General features: G+C 37.8%; 1 protein-coding gene and 1 long non-coding RNA gene across 8 annotated transcripts in view; one reads left to right on the top strand and one right to left on the bottom strand.

The window, feature by feature from the left end:
• The window catches only part of meis2a (Meis homeobox 2a), a 68,834-nt gene extending 63,313 nt beyond the window's left edge, over nt 1-5,521 (bottom strand). The window contains exons 1-6 of one of the 7 annotated variants that reach the window (XM_051868235.1): nt 4,938-5,521; nt 4,403-4,623; nt 3,792-3,933; nt 3,496-3,546; nt 3,019-3,069; nt 2,355-2,504 (exon numbers count right to left, since the gene is read on the bottom strand). In XM_051868235.1, coding sequence (XP_051724195.1) covers nt 2,355-2,504; nt 3,019-3,069; nt 3,496-3,546; nt 3,792-3,933; nt 4,403-4,623; nt 4,938-4,949 — 627 coding nt within the window. In that variant the 5' untranslated portion in view covers nt 4,950-5,521. Of the gene's footprint in view, nt 1-2,354; nt 2,505-3,018; nt 3,070-3,495; nt 3,547-3,791; nt 3,934-4,402; nt 4,624-4,748; nt 4,903-4,937 lie in introns of those variants that run through there. The other 6 variants (XM_051868234.1, XM_051868237.1, XM_051868239.1 and 3 more) reach the window with 6 other exon arrangements.
• A 470-nt stretch (nt 5,522-5,991) lies between these two features.
• Nucleotides 5,992-12,808, top strand: LOC127498643 (uncharacterized). Its single transcript, XR_007925938.1, has 2 exons — nt 5,992-9,612; nt 9,695-12,808. It is a non-coding gene; the product is annotated as an uncharacterized LOC127498643 (long non-coding RNA).
• The last annotated feature ends 7,428 nt before the right edge of the window (nt 12,809-20,236 follow it).

The following is a 20,236-nucleotide window of genomic DNA, read 5'->3' as shown; positions in this document are numbered from 1 at the left end:
ACACCCGATGTATATATTTGAGAGAGACATCACCACAGCACACTCAGGGAAATATTTGTGTTTTAAAAAATGGCATGTAAACACAAGTGTCTTATATATCTCTATAAGTGGCTTAGGAAAGTTATCTATTATCAACATAAAAACTACTGACAGCCACAAATAATTAGGAGAAACGTAGGTGCCAAAGGCACATGTCACAATATTGATGATGACAGACAGCATTGAGGCAAATGTCAAAAACACAGAGAAAGTGCTCAACATGTTCTGTGCTGCACTGGTTTTTTAAGTGCACATACGAGAAAATGCACAAAGACTGAATTCATTACAATGTAAATTAGTACAAATTATTAACAGATTATTAGCTAGATATAGCCGTCAGAAGAGGCAGATATCATTTCTATTATTTAAAAAAATCCATTAAGCAAAGCTTTGATTTTATTTCTATAGGATGAATGTTTTTTAAGGGGCTGGACATCCTGACGAAGGCCTCGCATACTCTGACAGCACTATAAACTACACTCACAGAAAATGTAGTATAGTGAAGCCAGCTATATTCACAGCCAGCAGCAGAGAGAGAGAGAGAGAGAGAGAGAGAGAGAGAGAGAGCACAAGGCATGTCCTTCATCCCCAGCAAAGCAACTTTCACCAAATGATGTAGCCCCAGGCAAAATATATTAAAAATGCATATCAAAGCAAAAAAATGGATGAGATAGGTACTACCTAAATAAATTTGCATATCCAGCTATCAAACTGCTGTCCTCAAACATGCAAAAACGGGTGGAAACACCATATAATAAAGTGCAAGACCCATATGAATTTAAGAAATCTAATCCCTGTAATTTATTTAGATTTGTAATATAATCGTAACCATTTCTGCTGAGCTGAACATCAGGACAGTGTGTCGCTTATGAAGTATGTGGGGCAGCAACAGGCCTGCAATCATTTATTCTCATTAACAAACACAGCCGCTCGTGCACACTATGCAAATGTGGACCTCAAAACCTGCACACACACACACACAAAGATCTCTGCTACACACATGAACTAATGCACACATATACTTACACATTTACACACACAGCCAATAAAAACAGCATAAACATAAGCCTTCACTAGCAGTCGAATAGATATTAAAGCACACAGCTACAAAACCCTCTGCAACTCAATAGCGTTAATCATGTAAGAACGTGCGCAAGATCACCATCTTTTCCATGATAAGCCGATAGAAATTCTAGGCAACAAACCGCTCGAAAAAAAAAAAAAAGACTTAAAGGGAATTCGAATTTCGAACCCAAAGAATCTTAGAAGCATTTTCGAGCCACGGTCAGTGTTCCGATGAACTGACATTTTTCTTTTTGTCATTATCAAAATGAACCCAATAACAACAGCGTGTCTTATTTCCAACACCTACAAACACATTTTTTTTTTTTTTTTTACACTCGAAGTGAGTTAAGTAGGCCTATATGGGGAAGTAAATGATTGTTTGAATGTTTCCCCCCGGTTTTTAATCGATCAATTCAGTAGATTGACTTTAATGCCATATAGTTTGAGATTAACCCAACAGATGCTCAGAAGCCTCAAATCTGCTTTAACTCTTAACAGGCTTGATCTGCTGCTGTGAGCTCTATATATCCCGCTCCTCAACACATGCACGAGACTGCAGGACGCTCGATATGAACTACACGACGCGGAAAACTTTCTTTTCCCCAACATTTCATTCACAACACCGAAATCAACACGTTTAAACAAAGCCGATGTCATTTTAAATATAACGATTCTGGGTCGTCGTTGAATTGACTATAATGGAGCATCGGGCCTGTAAAACGGACTCAAACCACAACAAAAATCAATAAGAGACAATTAAACACATCAACAACATCATCCTTGCAAATTACGGGGGAGCACATTATATACTTGACTGTGCAATACTTTAAACAAAATAGTGTTCACATAACATTATTAAATCGGAATCAACTAAACTATAACGCCATCATATCCATGACTCAGTTAATAATTTGTTTAAAACAGTCATGTGCAATTCGAGATCAACGCAACAGCCCAAATGATACAGACATACCGAAATACAAAACTTAGCCTAATAGTAGCGACACCAACTACTAGCGTTAAATATAAATAATGGAGATATTGTCCGACACACGCCGTGTTTGCTCACAATAATGCACAAGTTCAGAAGATTCGCTTGAAACTTTCAGCACAGTCCATTTTACCACTCAAGCTGATTTAAAGACATCTTATAGCCTATTTTATCACTCATTTGTATCACTCACATTAGCTTACTATTTTTGGGGGTAATCAGTGCAGACAAAAAACAATTAAACCATCCGGTTACTTACATGATCGGCTAAGTTAGTTGAAGATCCCGAGAGTTCCTCGTGGTCTGATTTTGAGCTGCCATCCCGTTCATCAATCACTAAATCTATGGGCATTTTTCCTTTCAAACAACTGATGTACCGATGGCAGAAATTGTCGCAGAGTTCGTGCACCTTGAGCAGAGGAAAAAAAGCTCTTTCAACAGCCGGTCCAGAAATAAGCACAATTAGAGGACATTATGAGCAAAGGCAGGAAAACAATAGAGAAATTGCAGCAATGCAAATGATTCTCCAGAGACCCACGCAACAAGTTCATCGACAAAAATAAACGCGAGAGACGATAAAATAAGATAGGAAAGTCTTAGTCAACATTTCGCAGAAAATATAACTTGTCCGTGAAATTATTCATTTATTTGAAATAAGTAAGAATATTTCTATGTCACATTACGCTTACATCTACGGAATATGGATTAATTCATATGAATTATAATTAACTGGTAACATTGTTTTAATAACAAATTACTTTCGGGGTAATTTTGTCAAATAATATCGCTATTTTTTTATTACATCAAGAAGTACCAAATCTGAATTATTTATTAAATAAATAAATAAATAAATCACAGATTGGTGATGAGCGCAGTAAGTTCATCCAAATTATTATCAATCCAAATCAATAAAAAAAAATTACCTTTTCTAACTCCAAAAGATGAAACCGTAATACTTGTATGGCTTGTATCATCTGTGAAGAGAAATGGACGTCGTTAGCTGTATCCCTTCTTTACATTTTAATTTTAGTATTCGTTACACAACATTTTGTAGTGAACAAAAACCATCCCAATCATAAGAAATAATTCAAGAGTTAATAATGTGCTTGAAAAAAATAATAAGCAATTATTTTTGATATTTAAAAAAATTGCACGTGGAATTACTGGCCTGTGTAAAGTGCTAAGGGGTTGATGGTGATATCAGCCCTATAATGAGTGACTTTTTCACTATAATACCCTCCACTTCAAACAGTCCTGTCACACATCAAATCCCTCGTATTTACTTTCACTATCTCCAGATCCAATGCAAAAAAATCTCGAAAATAATGAGTGACACTCATTTAAGAGATTTCGATTGCACGGCTATTGTGAAAAGAATCAGTGCTGATGTGTTATCTTACCAAATTATCCAATTCTGGATTTGAAGAAAATAAAGGTTTTTCTGCGCGGACCTAAAACACAAACAAAAAAATCGGGGTTAATAGCAATCGATGAGAATATGTGCAGTAATTTAATAATTGTGTTTTAATGAAAGGGCAAAGATGCATTAAAATTGCAATCGTTACTAATCTGGTTAAACACTGTATTGATGGAAATATGGTTAGCGGTCTTAAAATGAAAAGGGCGATTACTTCTATCTTTGTTTATTTGAATGTTTTCAACACGTATGGACAAGGGTAGATGAGTCGTGAGTGACCTGTTTGGCGAAGACAGCGATGTCCTCGTTGAAGGAGTCGGAGGAGCACACGTCTCCTCCCGCCACCCCGGGCTCGCGGGGAGTGCATGTGGCCAGCTCGCACTTCTCAAAGACCAGAGCCAGCAGAGGAAACAGAGGGTGACTGCAGGAACAACAACACACGAACCTTTCAGAGCGCTCGGTTCAGATTTCACCGACGAATAATACGAGGAAGAGTGTGTAACAGTTCGAGGAATAATTCGGCTTTGCGTCCTAAAAACAAAGCGGCTTAAGTGAAGCGGAAATTCGAAATATTCAGATACTACAGTTGAGTAAATGTTTATGAAAAAACTGCGTTTAGACATCGGGTTTTGTAGCTCTGCAGTGATTTTGAACTTAAGTGAAATTAAAGCAGCAAGCGCCGTCAAAAAAAAAATAAGTGCAGAAAGTAAGTGCCAAATAAATAAAAAAAAAAAAAACACAAATCAAAGTGAAGTAGATTAAAATTGTGCCAGCAATTCTAGCAAAGCACCGTATACAGAATAAATCCTATTAAAGTTCTGGAAAAACTATTACGGGAAAGAGAAGCCGACCGAAGGAATTCACGGATCCGCTATTAATATAGAACTCACCCGTAAATTTGATCTTTATCCCTCTTTAACACGTCGTTGACAGCCGAGCCCATGCTGGTGGGCATGACATTGGGATGGGGGGCATGTGTGCCGTAATGCTGGCTGGCGTGGAGCGGCGGTCCGTGATTCAGATGATGGACCTGCGGGAGCGGCCGAGGCGCGTGAGGATCTCCGTACATACCCACCCCGTCCATGCCGCCGTAATGAGCCAACTCATCGTACTGAAAGAGAAGCAGAAAGTCACAATAAAACACAATGCTGCAGAAGAAAGAGCGATACCGTGGAAAAATAAGAAGAAAGGCGTCGCGCGAGACTAAAGTTTGCTGGCATATTTGCTCGTAATTACCAAAAACATGGTAAAGTTGTGCTTCCCCGAGTAAAGCGTGTCTTTAAAAGCGGAGCTCGGGCGATGAGACGCGGCGAATATTCCCAACAAAGTGCGTCAGACTGAAGTAGTTTTGCGCGTGAGGCGACAGTCGAGGCCTGTGATAGATAGTGTATTAGTGGAGGTGAGTGTTGGAGATTTTAAACCTACCCTTTGCGCCATCAGCCTGCGCTCCAATAAACCTCTGGATCTGTGTCGTAGATTTAATTTCCCAGTCCGCTCACAAACTCATGCGCTGCAAAGATCCCTTTTTCAAGCAACTTGCCGAATTCTCCTATTTTCCAGTATGGCTGAGAAAGAGCGCAGGCATCGGGAAGAGTTTTGCAATTATTCTTCTTTTCCTCTTTGCCCCCCAGAAAAGAAAGAAAAAAAAGTCAAGCACCAAACTGAAGGTTACAGCCGGCCCATCAACAACCTGCATGTAACTAAACTGTCGTGTCTCATGGCTTTTTGCCACTCCAGCTGTCAATCAAAGCCAGAGGTTGTCAAGGTAATGAATGAATGATGGTTGGTGATGATGTTCAAGAGAGGATGAATCTTTTTAGCCCCGTTTTCATCCCACAAGTCCCTGTCTTCTTTATGCCTCCGGTCCGCTTTCTTGTTTTATTACTACTGTAAAAAAAAAAAAAAAAGGGAAAAGAGAAGAGTTTTTAAAAAAATGCGGCGATCTCTTGCGCGGTCTGAGATGAGTGAGTGTCAGTGAGTGTTGGCAGGTCGGCCGCTCGCTCGCTTATAGAACACAGTGAGTTGAGCTGCGCGCATCGGCGGGAGAATGAAATGACGGAAGCCGGAAGTGGCGCTGAGCACAGCCAGTCCTGCACGAGCTCCACGCCAAACCCTGCGCGAGAGGCGAGCGTCCAGTGCGCGAGGGGGGAGCCACCGCAGATCCCACTCACATACACTGAGAAAATGAGACACCGCGCGATGGGCAGGCATCCAAACGTCGAATAAGTATCTTTATTGCACAAAAGGAAAATCTTTTTAACACGACTTTTTTGTGTAATGCGTACAACTGATATCGAGTGTCATATCCCCTTGTTCTTGTGCGAGGCACAAAAATTGTTATTTAGACGGAGAATAAAGTGAACTTTTCCACAAGGCTGAAGGAATAAAAGAGGTTTTATGGAAACTATCTTTAGTCCAATAGCGTTTCGAGATTGAAATGTGAGCCGTGCATCGCGCTGCTCAATTATCAAAGAGCCCCAAGATCATCAATCATTAGGAAGGCCTGAAGTTTCAGAGGAGGAGCAATGATATTGATTGTGCTACAGATGGCCCCTAATACCACAAACAGACCCTTAAAATACTACTCCTCATCAATGAACATATAGCCTACATCGCGGCACATGTGACATCATCGTCGTATCGATCGCTTTTTACATAAATGTCTACATTTAGAGCTCAGTGAGTTGTTGTTTTGTTGTTGAAATTAACAATTCACGTCGGGCTAGTGGAGCTGAACTCGTCCAGGATCGAGCAGACCTCAACAAACAAGGTCAAAAAGCCGCTCCAACACAGACGCCCGAACCGCGGGCTCGTGTTCTAATGAAGCCGGCAATTAAAACGGATTTCATAAATGCAACAACTGCTCTGTTAATGACAGAGGGGAGGGAAGAACATGAGGAGAAAGTAGAAGTGAAGGGTTCACTGTGCAATAGCGACTGCAGTGGACACAGAGCGCGTGCTGTCTGACCACTGCTTCATCGTGAGGAAGAAGATGAGGACCATTTCTATACAAACGCGTGATCGGATAAATGTGGGTAAGTCGATCGCATCCTTATAGAATTGAGCCTGCCGCGGCGCGGGAAAAGTGCGCGTGATACTGCTGATCTGCACAATCACAGCAGGAAAAAAAAAAAAGATTTGAACAGCTATAACTTTATTAATTAAAATCTATAAAAATCACACAGTAAATCAGTGCCTTGAGAAAACGCTCTGTTATTCATATTAACGTTTTCGCTTTGATTTAAGGCTACAAATTGATGAGTAGCCTATGATGCGAACTGGTTTACTTTTCAGTTTTAGGATATAAAATCCGCATTTTTCCGAAACAACGGCTAATAATTTCAGCCGAAAAGAAACTTTACTGACATAGAAAAACACGCTTTCGGTTTCAAAATTGTTTAAAATACCATCTTCGCTTCGTCCATGTTAATAAATCCATGAAATAAAAATATTTAGTTTTTTTTTTAAAGAGCCTACCGACTGAACAAACTCGTGCTTAGAGACTTTAAAACAGCTAAAATCAGTGTTGTGAACGTGGATCCGTGGCTCGGGCAGAAGATGGCTTTAACAGGCGGTAAAATTTCATCTGCTGGTGTCAAATTGAGGTCATTTTAGGGTTAAAGCTCTCGATGTCTCTGCCCAGCTGCGACTGAGAATCCATTTCAACGCAAACACTTTTACATAACCTCACACAATTTTAAACTCATCTCTTTTTAAGATATTTTTTTTTAATGAAAATCATAACATAAAATATAGGCTAATCTAAATGTAAAATATAGTCTAACTTTAGCTATGTAAACTGCTTTATCCTAACAACTAAATCTAAATCTAATGCTTCAGGTTATTCAGAATTATTTAATGCTGTTTAATTTAATTTAGCTCTAAAATTTTAAATGGAATATAGCCGACCTAAAAACACATTTCTACGGAACAACAGGTCGCCGAAGAGTTCACAAATCCAAATTCGCGCCCAATATAATATTCGCGCCTTCTTGAATTTGCTCAACTTTAAACATTTAGGCTTTTTTTTTTTTTTTTTTTTTTAAATACCGTTCATTAGGAATTTTAGATTAATAATCTAGGCTATATTTGCAAATGTTCCGTCATCTTCAGTTTTGAAACGTGTGGAGGTTTTTCTGAGGTGACTATTTATGTTAGGATAATAATTTCTCCGTGTACTGCTTTAGCTCCATTTAAACTTTCTCTGACCTCAGGGAACGTGTCATTCTAGTCCCTGCAGGAAAGCTGTAGAGCTCCAGTGTTTGTAGAAGTTTCGTGAGTAACTGTAAATTCTTCTGTGTGAAAGGCGTCTTTTCCTTCATGGCTGCTCAGTGGCGTTATTCTCACTGCACTGTGAGAGACCGTGTGTGTGTGTGTGTGTGTGTGTGTGTGTTTCTGCAGCTCTTTAGCGACACCTGCCGGATCAATGATGCGCCACTTTGCAATCCTGTGTGAAGTGTAGTTAAATAAAAAGAAATAAACACTGATATCTTGAGGGGGGAAAAAAACATATACAAACAAAATTTGTTTCGAATGAATTATATTTAATGAACAAAGCTTGCCAGGGAAGAACGAAATAAACAGACTACAAAGAGTTTGCGCATTCGATACATTTTTAGATCGTTTTTGTTTCGTAAATTATAATGTTTAAATGATCTATTTTTGTTGCACTATGTTCTACAATTAGATAACTTTCATTTTAAAACTACGCGATTATTTTTCACGTAGGCCTATCAGTTTTCCTGGTAAAATCCGTGAATGTTGACGGTGGAAAAAATATAGGCTATTTTTCATCACTGAGATCAAAATTATCTATTATTTTCTTGAAAAATACATTAATTAAAATGCGTCTTAGACTGTAATAGGAGTAGCTACACATCCTATAATTTTTGTTATTATTGTCCTCCTCGCCATATAGTTTGGAAGCGCAAACATTTGACAAAATATATCTGATGATATCTAAGATAAAAACTGTAGCCTATATAATGCTTGTGTTACTAAATAAATGGTAGCATAGGCCTAGATATTAGTTGAATACAATATGATTAATAAACGAACAAGCAAAATAAACAATATAGCCTTTAAAAAATTATTAGGCTAGTGTTGACTGAAACCCGAACAACTCTTGTAAAGTAGGCCTGTCTAATTTTACATATATCTTGAAATACGCCTATGTCAAAATCTTTCTGTGTCCACAAGAGGAATATTAAAACGGAGAAATGCGTGCTTATTAATTATCTTGATAACAGGCTCATGTGTTATTTCTGTTCACGCTTGTGTGTCACTCGTCTTGTGTGTTTTAAGAGGCTTAAAGCTCTGACACCTTTATATCAGATTCACCAACACCTTTAATTCACATTCATGCCGTTAATGTCCCGCACGAAACGGAACATGCAGAAAGCCATAAGTATTTTTTTCCCGATTAAATCAGATTTGCTCTTTTCATTTCTTCGTTTAAATTATTATCTCTTAGGCTAATATATGTCGCGAAAATATGTCTGTGTATTAACTTTAAGAGGCCTACACATTATATTTTTTTAAAGACCAGATTCATCTAAGATATCGTTTCATTTTAGAGAGAAAAAAAATAGTTTTGAAGGAACGCGCTACCAAAGGGTTAAAGTTTTGCACGCATATAGATTTAGAGTTTTCTTGAGTGCTTGTCAACAGTAATGAAACACGAGCCACGCCCACTGACGTCACTGACAGCTCATTAGCGCTAATCATTTGCTTCTAGGGTAGAGGACAAAATCATATCGTTAATGGCTTATATTAGTAATTGGTTGCAAGTGTAGGTATTCCTACCATACAGAAATATTACAAGGCGCAGGTTCACTCATTATGCAGCTCCAGGAATTATGTGCCCCCTCAGGACTGCTGATTTTCCGCCATTTAAACAAATACCCGACATAGCGCATGTTAAGAAGAAATTGTTTCCCGTTTCCACTGTTCAAATTAAAGGTGTAAAATCCACATTTGCAATGTGTTCAAATAAATGCCGTTGCCATCTTTGTTGTTGTTTTGTTTTTCTTACATCTTCCCATTTGACTGTATCTCCCTTGGTTCTGGAAGAGTTTACACGATCAAGCAGGGGAGCCAGGTAATTACCACACACTGTCAAACACAGGGACCAGTGATTCAAATGCAGTCTGAAGTATCAAAGAGGAGCGTTCCCTTTGCAGGAGGCCCCAGATCTACATAGGAGACGCTGGCGAGACGACTGCCACAGGGACACACAGTGAGGATATGACAGCAGTTACAACAAGCGCTGTGAAGTTTCATCTTTACATGCTGCTGGCCTCCAGTTCTGCAGCTCCAAACAATTCCTGCTAGAGCATAAAACCATAAGAACGACCAGAAATGAATGTTAAATAAGGATATTTAAATTTAGAGCTACTAAGATCATAATGAAAAATACGGTTGCACTTTATTTTAAGGTGACGTTGTTACAGGGTAATTAAAAACTGAGGGTAACACTTTATTTGTGTCATTGTTACATTTAGTTACAAGTAGTTACAATAGTAATAACTATAAATTATGCATAATTACATGCAACTATCCCTAAACCAAACCCTAATCCTAACTATAGTAAGTGCATGTAGTTAATTAATATTACTCAGTACTTAAATGTATAATTACACTGTAATAACAACACCTTAAAATAAAGTGTAACCAAACTGAGTAATATTAAGTAACTACATGTACTTATAAGGTTGGTAACACTTTATTTTACAGTGTCATTGTTACACATGCAGTTACTAACTATAAATTATGCACAATTACATGCAACTATCCCTTAAAACAAAACCCTAACCCTATAGTAAGTACATGTAGTTAATTAATATTACTCAGTACCTAAATGTATAATTACAGTGTAACAAAGACACCTTAAAATAAAGTGTAACCGAACTGAGTAATATTAATGAACCACGTGTACTTATTATAGGGTTAGGGCTTTGTTTACTTGTAATTATGCATAATTTACTGTTATTACTATAGTAAGTGCATGTAACATCTGCGACTACATCACCTTAAAATAAAGTGGGTTACACTTTATTTCAAGGTGACGTTGTTACAGTGTAATTACACAAATAAAAACTGAGGGTAACACTTTATTTTAGTGTCCTTGTTACACTTTATATGTAGTTACAATAGTAATAACTATAAATTATGCATAATTACATGCAACTAACCCTAAACCAAACCCTGTAGTAAGTACATGTAATTAATTATTATTACTCAGTAATTAAATGTATAATTACACTAACAATGACGCCTTAAAATAAATCGTAACCAAACTGAGTAATATTAATGAACAACATACTTATTATAGGGCTATGGTTAGGGCTTGGTTTTATTATGCATAATTTACTGTTATTACTATAGTAAGTGCATGTAACATCTGCAACTACGTCACCTTAAAATAAAGTGGATTACACTTTATTTAAAAGTGCCTGTGTTACAGTGTAATTACACATTTAAGTACTGAGTAATAATAAATTACTACATGTACTAGTTAGGGTTAGGACTAGGGTTTGGTTTAGGGTTAATAGCATGTAATTATGCATAATTTATAGTTATTACTACAGTAACTACATGTAACATGTATAACAATGACACTAAAATAAAATGTTACCATAAAGTGTTACCAAAAACATATTATATTACAGCTTTTATTGTAGCTATATAACTATAGCTGCTGTTTCAAGTGTATTTGCACCAAAAATAAAAGCTTGTAAAATTTATTAGATACGTTTTTACTCAAATGCTGCATGAATCGTACTCAGCTGCATCTCAAGGAGCTTTAATTTATTTAGTCAAAAAAATGATAAAGCAATACAAGTTAAAAAAAAAAAACATTTCAAAGGCCCCGTTGGTGTGCAAAACTGTTGGAATCTAAATCCAGTCTGGTGGGACGTTTGAGTGTTTAACATTATAAACATGCCTGTCTCCTCCAGCTCGGAGGGATACTTTACATGTAAATATTCACACAGGCCATGAATTATTGAGAGTTGTAAAGAAGTAAAATGTCTCTGTGTTTGAGCTCAAGAATGGACAGGAAGAGAGTGAATTATCCAAAAGAGAAGGTAATTGGGGGATGAAGAAATAAAAGCCTAGGCGAAAAAATAAAGCCTACTGTATTTCAAATCCTGTGCACACACACACACACACACACACACAAACACACACACGCACATGTATAGAGGCATGTCTATAGGTGTGTGTGTGTGTATAGGCCTATATGTGAATCTACACAGACAAAAGTCACACGTCAAAACTTGTCAAAGTTTCCCGGTGAAGTGAGTTAGGGTGAATTCGGGCTGTTCTTGTCTTTGTTGTATTCTGGCCTGTGGCTGAACACTTGACAGACTGTCAGGAGCTGATGGGATACGAGTGCAGGCACTAGAAAGCCGCTCATTTCTGCGGTTGATTCACCACTCCATGCTTTATTATCAAACAGGTAATACTCTGAACACAACAGCACTAGAACTAATGGAACACAGCAGTGCAGATCTGTGATTACTGTGTTTGTGAACTCACTCAAATGCTGCATGAGGTTTAGACAGAATGCATACTTTTCTCAGTGTTTTTTGCTTTTACAGTCTTGCATAATTGTGCATTGTGTATTTTATGTCAGTAAAAATCAGCAGAATTAAAGATTAAATGTTCAATCATTCTGTGAATCACAGTGTACTACATAAACACTAACACTCTCTGTTGACCTCAGCATTGAAAATGAAGAAATGCATGACTTTAATGAAATTTCCCAGTGCAACAAAAAGCTTCCCAATCCCCCTAACTACTATTAAGCAATTTTGAATTACTGTACTATAATTGTGCGAGTAAACTAAAAGTCTATTAGCAATGCAGAAGTATCACACACACACACACACACACACACACACACACCAAGGCACTAAACTGACACAATTCACAAGTGGTCTCGATGTCTCAGAGGACTTTTAATATGTATGAGCAACATCAAAGAGGAATATCCTGACATGTGGCTCCTCCAAATGATCAAGCTTATTATCACATATATGCAAATGTTTTCCATTTTTGTTGCATGTTTGTGGAACCGCAGCGGAAAATACAGATGATACGGTTAGAAACAGCCATGATGATATCTAGTGGCCACTGTACTTGCATGCATGTTTTGTTGCTTTTCCTCTGACAAACTCATCATGTGACGTTTTCTGAGAAGATAATTCTGTTAATAGTCCTTGTCAACTGTGACTTGTCATAAAAAATTCTTGAAGAGAACCTGAAAATAAATAAATGAAAGTGTTCAGATACTCGCCATGTTTCTTTTTTAAAGCATATTCTTTCATTACATTTTTATGGGTCATTTAAAGGTGAATAAAAATCTCCTGATGCGAGTACAATAACAGCGCAGGCTTTTCTACGGCATACAACGTGAGCGCGTGATAACAAAAGCATACAGAGCTGAATTAAATTCTAAGAGGAGAGTATGTTTTATTATGAGCCAAGCCAGATTTATGAATATAATTCGTTTTCTAACTGCGTCTCTTGAAAATCGCTCTGTGAAAATCTCCTGTGATGTTTACATTTATACCATTTTAACATTTTATTATGAGCATTACAGATGTTAAACTGAATGCATATATCAAAAAAGAATTATGACCTACATTCACAGTGTAACTGGAGGAGCCTTTTAATAAACTGCTTGTGGTTTATTGATTACATATGACAGACATGTACTGACCTGACCAGTGATCTTTTGTTGTGTAGTTTCTTTGGTAGACATATTCTTAAACATCATTTATAATATTATATATAGTGATTGTACCACTCTGAGTTCACTTACTATTTTTCATCATTCTAAATCATTCTATATTAAAAATGCTGGGTTAAAACCAGCCCAAGTTGGGCTGAAAATGGACAAACCCAGGTTGTTTTAACCCAGCAGTTGGGTTAAATGTTTGTCCAATGTGCTGGGCAGTTTTATTTAACCCAACTATTGTTTAAAAATGACTATATGTCTGGCTTAAAATGAACCCAAAATAGGTTGGAAATTAAAAATCAGACACATATTTACTAGAGGCAACAATAATAATCAAAAGGTGAACGTTTATTAATAAGAAATTTCATAAATGTTTATTGTTTAACTATATATTTTGGGTTAATTTTAAGCAAGCAATACAGTAATTTTTAAACAATAGTTGAGTTAAATAAAACTACATTGTAAAAAAGTTTCATGATTTATCATCACAACATTTTTTTCTTTTGTCAAATCAACTTATATAATTAATGTGGTTCAGATAACATAATATTTTGAGTTTCTGTTGATTAACCAATTGCCTTCATTCTGTTAACTTGACTTTTTAATTTTGTTGAACTCAAAATTAAGGCAACCAGGTAACTTACTTTAAGTTAAACCAACAATTCTTTTTTACATTTAACCCAACTGCTGGGTAAAAACAACCCATTCGCTGAGTTAAAACAACCCAATCGCTGGGTAAAAACAATCCATTCGCCAAGTTAAAAACAATGCATTTGCCGAGTTAAAACAACCTATTCGCTGGGTAAAAACAACCCATTCGCTGGGTTAAAACAACCCAATCGCTGGGTTAAAACAACCCAATCGGTTGGTAAAAACAACCCACTCGCTGAGTTAAAACAACCCATTCGCTGGGTTAAAACAACCCAATTGTGGGTAAAAACAACCCACTCGCTGAGTTAAAACAACCCATTCGCTGAGTTAAAACAACCCAATCGGTTGGTAAAAACAACCCAATCGGTTGGTAAAAACAACCCATTTGCTGGGTTAAAACAACCCAATCGGTTGGTAAAAACAACCCATTTCGCTGGGTTAAAACAACCCAATCGCTGGGTAAAAACAACCCATTCGCTGAGTTAAAACAACCCATTCGCTGGGTTAAAACATCCCATTCGCTGGGTTAAAACAAGCCATTCGCTGGGTAAAAACAACCCATTCGCTGGGTTAAAACAACCCAATTGGTTGGTAAAAACAACCCATTCGCTGGGTTAAAACAACCCAATCGCTGGGTAAAAACAACCCATTCGCTGAGTTAAAACAACCCATTCGCTGGGTTAAAACATCCCATTCGCTGGGTTAAAACAAGCCATTCGCTGGGTAAAAACAACCCATTCGCTGGGTTAAAACAACCCAATCGGTTGGTAAAAACAACCCATTCACTGGGTTAAAATAACCCAATCGGTTGGTAAAAACAACCCATTCGCTGAGTTAAAACAACCCATTCGCTGGGTTAAAACAACCCATTCGCTGGGTTAAAACAACCCAATTGCTTGGTAAAAACAACCCATTCGCTGGGTTAAAACAACCCAATAGCTGGGGGAAAAAAACTCATTCGCTGGGTAAAAACAACCCATTGATTTAACCCAGTGAATGGGTTAAATCAACCCAATTGCTTGGTAAAAACAACCCATTCACTGGGTTAAAACAACCCAATAGCTGGGTTAAAAAAAAACCATTCGCTGGGTAAAAACAACCCATTGATTTAACCCAGTGAATGGGTTAAATCAACCCAATTGCTTGGTAAAAACAACACATTCGTGGGGTTAAAACAACCCAATAGCTGGTTTTGTCTATTTTCAACCCAGCATTTTTTAGAGTGTAGGCGCAGCCTAATATTATATTATAAACCACCAATATGATAACAAATACAGGCTAGCACGAGGTCAGACGACCTCAGCAGCCTTCATAAGTGTTTGTGAAACCTCTGAGTCTGTAAGTGACTTTTAGCTTTTTAATAAACTCAAAATTCAGCCGTAAATAATCCTTCCTCACTGGGACTGTAAATAAGCAACATTCTGCTCGGACATATAGGTTGATTGGGCGACATGAAATAAGCGTGATTCGTTGGGACCCGCAACAATCCGTCAAGCCATGTTGATCTGCTGGTTAATGGAGTCACTGTCAACGGTCCAGCAGAACTGATGGAATCATCCTTTTGTTCCTTGATGCAGTCAGTGTCTCTTCACCGAATCTTGTATTCTCCTTTAATAGTCAGTGGTAGTTAATTATTAAAGGTATGTATTTGAATTATAAATATACTAGTTATACAGAAGTAGGCAAAGCAGGCATAGCGCCTCAGGCTAAATTCCTCCATTAGCCATTATTTTCCAGTCTCCTGCCTCCATTTCCCTGCCTCCTAGTTTTATGTCATCTCCAAAAACAGCCAGGCATTGCTTTGTACTTGCCATCTCCTCCCCGCTATGACCACAAAAAAACCCTCCCCTCCATACATATAGCTGCTGCCGCCTTGAAGTGGGATGTCATACCTGTCTTACATTTAATGAATCGCTTTCTTCACCGTGTCCCAGAATTCCAGACACTCTCCTCGGAAAGCTGATGGCGCTTCCACCGAACGGCCTGCCGTGTGTCAGCAGTCATCGGGCGTAGCGCACATTACCGTACATCATTAGGCGTGTCAGGAACGACGCCGCTCTCAGGCCACGTGCGGCCCTGCAGACGGAGCCAAAACAAAGAACTTTTGCATGCTCTTCTCTTTTTTTTCTCCTCTCGGTCTCTCCGGTCCGACTCCCTCTCCTCCGCTCGACCATCATCTCTTCCACCTCTGGATTTATGAATAAAATACGACACGCTCAGAATAAGAAGATGGCACTGCAGTAACTGTCAAATGCCAAGATGAAATAATAAATTCAGGTGCCTTTTTCTGCTCTGTTGAAGGAAACTTTGTTCTCTTTCCGAAGCTGGCTTTTTCGTCTCTTTTTCGTCTGGGTTTTTTCCCCCCGGTTGCCGCTTGCTCGTTTTCAAATATTTTCACCCCATTTCTGCAAGTTTTTTCTCACCTCCTTCAAGCAGTTCACATTCTACGCTTCACTTTTAAAGGTTTCATGGAGTGATTGATGATATCGGAAGTAAAAGCAGTGTGATACTGTTTGTAACCTCCATCAGAACATTCATCCACTTTATGTCTTGAAATGTAATAAAAGCGCTGGTGAATGAGGCATTAATGTTGGGGTCGGTTAATTGGAGTCTCTGATTGGATCTACTTAGGCAGGACGGGTTCAAACTGAGGCAAAATCTTAGCGATGTGACTCCTTATTCAATGTATACAGCATTTTCTTTGAATGAAACACATTTTCCTTAGGTTATTCTGATTACATATTTGACAGACACTTTCATCCTACCACAACTAACAGTGCATTCTGTCGTTCTAGTGTTTTCTGGGAATCAAACACATGACCTTGGTGTAGGTACCACTGGAGGAAAATTCAGACAAAATGAACTTTCCTATACTTTTTTTTGTGCATGTGTGCTGATTTATAGGGATGCACAATATATCGGCCTCAATATCGTTATCGGCCAATATATGTTAATTTTTAATGTTATCATTATTGGCCAGATAAGAAAATTTGGCCGATATATTAAAGCCGATAAATAATGGATTATTTCCTTCAGCTGAAACACTTCAGATGCGCACTGTTCGCAATGGTTTTGAATTGCTTGAAATATGATTGAAATCACTTCAAAAAGAAAAATACAGTTTAGTGCAACATGTGCAGTGCAAGTCTGTCATATAGGCATACATAATATGAACATTATAATTGTGTGCTTGGGACATAGCTTTTAATGGTGAGACTTTTGTTTTTTGTAATCAGGCTCTCAAAAATTATAAAAATTTGGATTTTGGATTTGGATTTTATCAGCCAATATATCAGTTATCGGCTTTCAAATATAAAGAATTATCGGTTATCGGTATCGGCCAAAATTTTCATATCGGTGCATCCCTACTGATTTGTGCATGTCCAACCTTCATCTGAATCGCCTGTAAAAAACCATGAACAGAACAAGGTGTGATCCTCCTCATCACTCTCATAAACACACTCTCATTGACTGTGGAATGACAAAAGTACAGAAATCATGCACATTTATACATTTAGCAGAACTTTTATCCGAAGAAGAATGAAGGGCAATTTGTCAAAGAGCCAACAGCATTCGTAACATACAACGGCAAGTTCATTACACAACTAAATTAGGAAAAGTACAACTATTTTACAAGTTGGCGATTTCGTACGAAAGCATATGATTTGGCTTATAAGGAAGTGTATGATTTTTAGGAAAAAAGGTCCACCTCGTTAGCAGATCATGGAAAAACAAACAAATATGTCACCAAATTACACTCTAAAAAAATGCTGAGTTAAAAACAACCCAAGTTGGTTTAAAAATTGACAAACTTAGCAATTGGGTTGTTTTAACCCAGCAGTTGGGTTAAATGTTTGCCCAACCTGCTGGGTAGTTTTATTTAACTCAACTATTGTTTAAAACTGGCTGTATTGCTTGCTTAAAATGAATGAAAATTATTATTATTATTGTTGCTTCTAGTAATTATGTGTCTGATTTTTTTATTTGCAACCCACTTTGTGTTCATTTTAAGCCAGACATATAGTCATTTTTAAACAATAGTTGGGCAAACATTTAACCCAATTGCTGGGTTAAAACAATCCATTCGCTGGATTTGTCCATTTTCAACCCAACTTGGGTTGTTTTTAACCCAGCATTTTTTAGAGTGTAGTTAGGAAAAATAGTTATGAATTGCCATGAGAGTGTGTTGGACCCTTCGGTCAGTCAGCAGGAACCCGTGAAGAACCAGCATAACCAGATCATAACCCATACGCATCTACAGCTCCTGCTGAGCAAGAACACTGATGGAAACATGCCATTCAAACAACTCATGAATGTTTGAATGTGTTTATGGAGGGAGTGTGTTTGCGATGAATGATTGATGGTTCCTGACAGCACACTGAATGTTTCCTCAAGCTTCATGAAACATACACACATAACCACCTCAAAGATCTTCCTCTCTGCCACTTTCTGTCTCTCTTACTCTTTCTCTCCTCTACTGAGATCAAGGTAAGGATCATAATGACAAATATCCATGAGGTAAAAACATCAGCTCACTCTACAGCACAATGAGAAATTAGAGTCAACACTGTGATGGATTATCCAGGCCCGAGACGCTGGGATATTTCCTACTGAAGACAATCGGTTTGGAGAATGGATGGATGAATGGATTTAAGTCAAACAGCTAGTATTGTGGATTTTGCCTCGTTTATATGTGAAGTATGTCATTGCTGAACATTTGCTGTCATTTGCTGTTACTCAAAATAATGCTGGGTTAAAACAACCCAATTTGGCAGGGCTGGGTCAAAATTGGCAAACCCAGCGTTGGGTTTTTACTCAACTGGTTGAGTTAAATATTTGACCCAACATGCTGGGTTGTTTTATTAAACTCAATTATTGATTAAAAATTAATATATTGCTGGCTTAAAATGAACCCAAAATATGCTGAAAATTAAAATCACACACAGAATTACTAGAGTAACAACACAGACAACAGTAATAAACAAAAGGTGAACGTTTATTAATAAGCAAGAATACCTGGGAGTGCACAAAAATGAAAGTGAGTGAAAAAGTGCAGGAAAGAATAACAACTCAATTATACAGCTTATACAGTTACACGAAATTGCTTTTTAAAAGTGAAATATTTCATAACTTACACTTGAAAACAAATCTAACCATTTTTTCATGGCAACGAACAGACTAAAAGCACTATGTCCAAAACTCGCTGTAGCCAGTTTTCAAAGTTCTCTCTCCTCTTGGCTTCGATTAGTTTTCTTCTATTTTCCACATATTTTCCTGTCGTAAGTGCAGCAGTGTGTTTCTGAAATCTGAGCCGGTGATGGGCCGCTGTTCGGTGGGGGAGCTGTGAACCTCAGAATGCTGCTTCGCATTTCTCATAACCGAAAGATATTTTGAAAGGCTCCTAATAACCTGCACAGAAACAAACAGTACAGAGTTCTGAGAACATATTTTAACTTTTTTTTAACAAATTAATAATATTCAGTATTATAACAAATAAAAATCAGTGTATTCAAAGAAAAAGACGTTTCCATCATTCAAGACGACTGACACATTCAGCTGACTGACATCTCATCCCTGTTTATTGCATTAAATAAAATGATTTACAGCACTGTAAAGACTTTATAGACAAAATAAAATGTATACAAACCTTTATTTTAATGAAGTAAAGCAATACTGCGGCGTTAAGATCTGCTCTCTCCTGACGAGGATGCAAAAAGCCTGCGCTCTGTGTAACCCAACTGCTGGGTTGTTGTGTCGGAGGGTTGGGGGGAGGGGTGTATTGTTTCAAATGTCAGTGAGATTGACCAGCCTCTAACCCAATGGCTGGGTAACACAAAAACTACCCAACCATGGAAAAAAAATAACCCAACAGGCTCAACCCAGCGACTGGTTAGAAAAAACAACCCAGCGGTTTTTAGTGTAAAAATGTAGTTCAACGATTCTGCATTTCCCCAACAAATATTGTCAGACTGCTGTGGTTGTGTGGAACTACAGCTCTCGACCTGTGGTTAAAAGCATAGTTTCTTGTTGCTATGACATGTGGACTTACATAGATCATGCTGGGCACAATCTATGATCTGTGTAACAAATGTAGTGCGACCATGTTGCTACCGTTCAGGAAGCAGTCGTGCCTAGCAATTTAATTTCTCCAACGATGTATCCGGTGGTTAAGCAGCAAGTTACGTCATGGTACTGGAAACAGATTAATCATGTCACATTGAATGTTTCAATCTTTAGGGAGCCAAACTACACTCTAAAAATGCTGGGTTAAAAACAACCCAAATTGGGTTGAAAACTCAAACTCAGCAATTGGGTTGTTTTAACCCAG

The sequence above is a fragment of the Ctenopharyngodon idella genome, chromosome 17, assembly GCF_019924925.1.
Source record: "Ctenopharyngodon idella isolate HZGC_01 chromosome 17, HZGC01, whole genome shotgun sequence".
Classification (NCBI taxonomy): Eukaryota; Metazoa; Chordata; class Actinopteri; order Cypriniformes; family Xenocyprididae; genus Ctenopharyngodon; species Ctenopharyngodon idella.
This window is presented reverse-complemented; position numbering and strand designations above follow the sequence as displayed.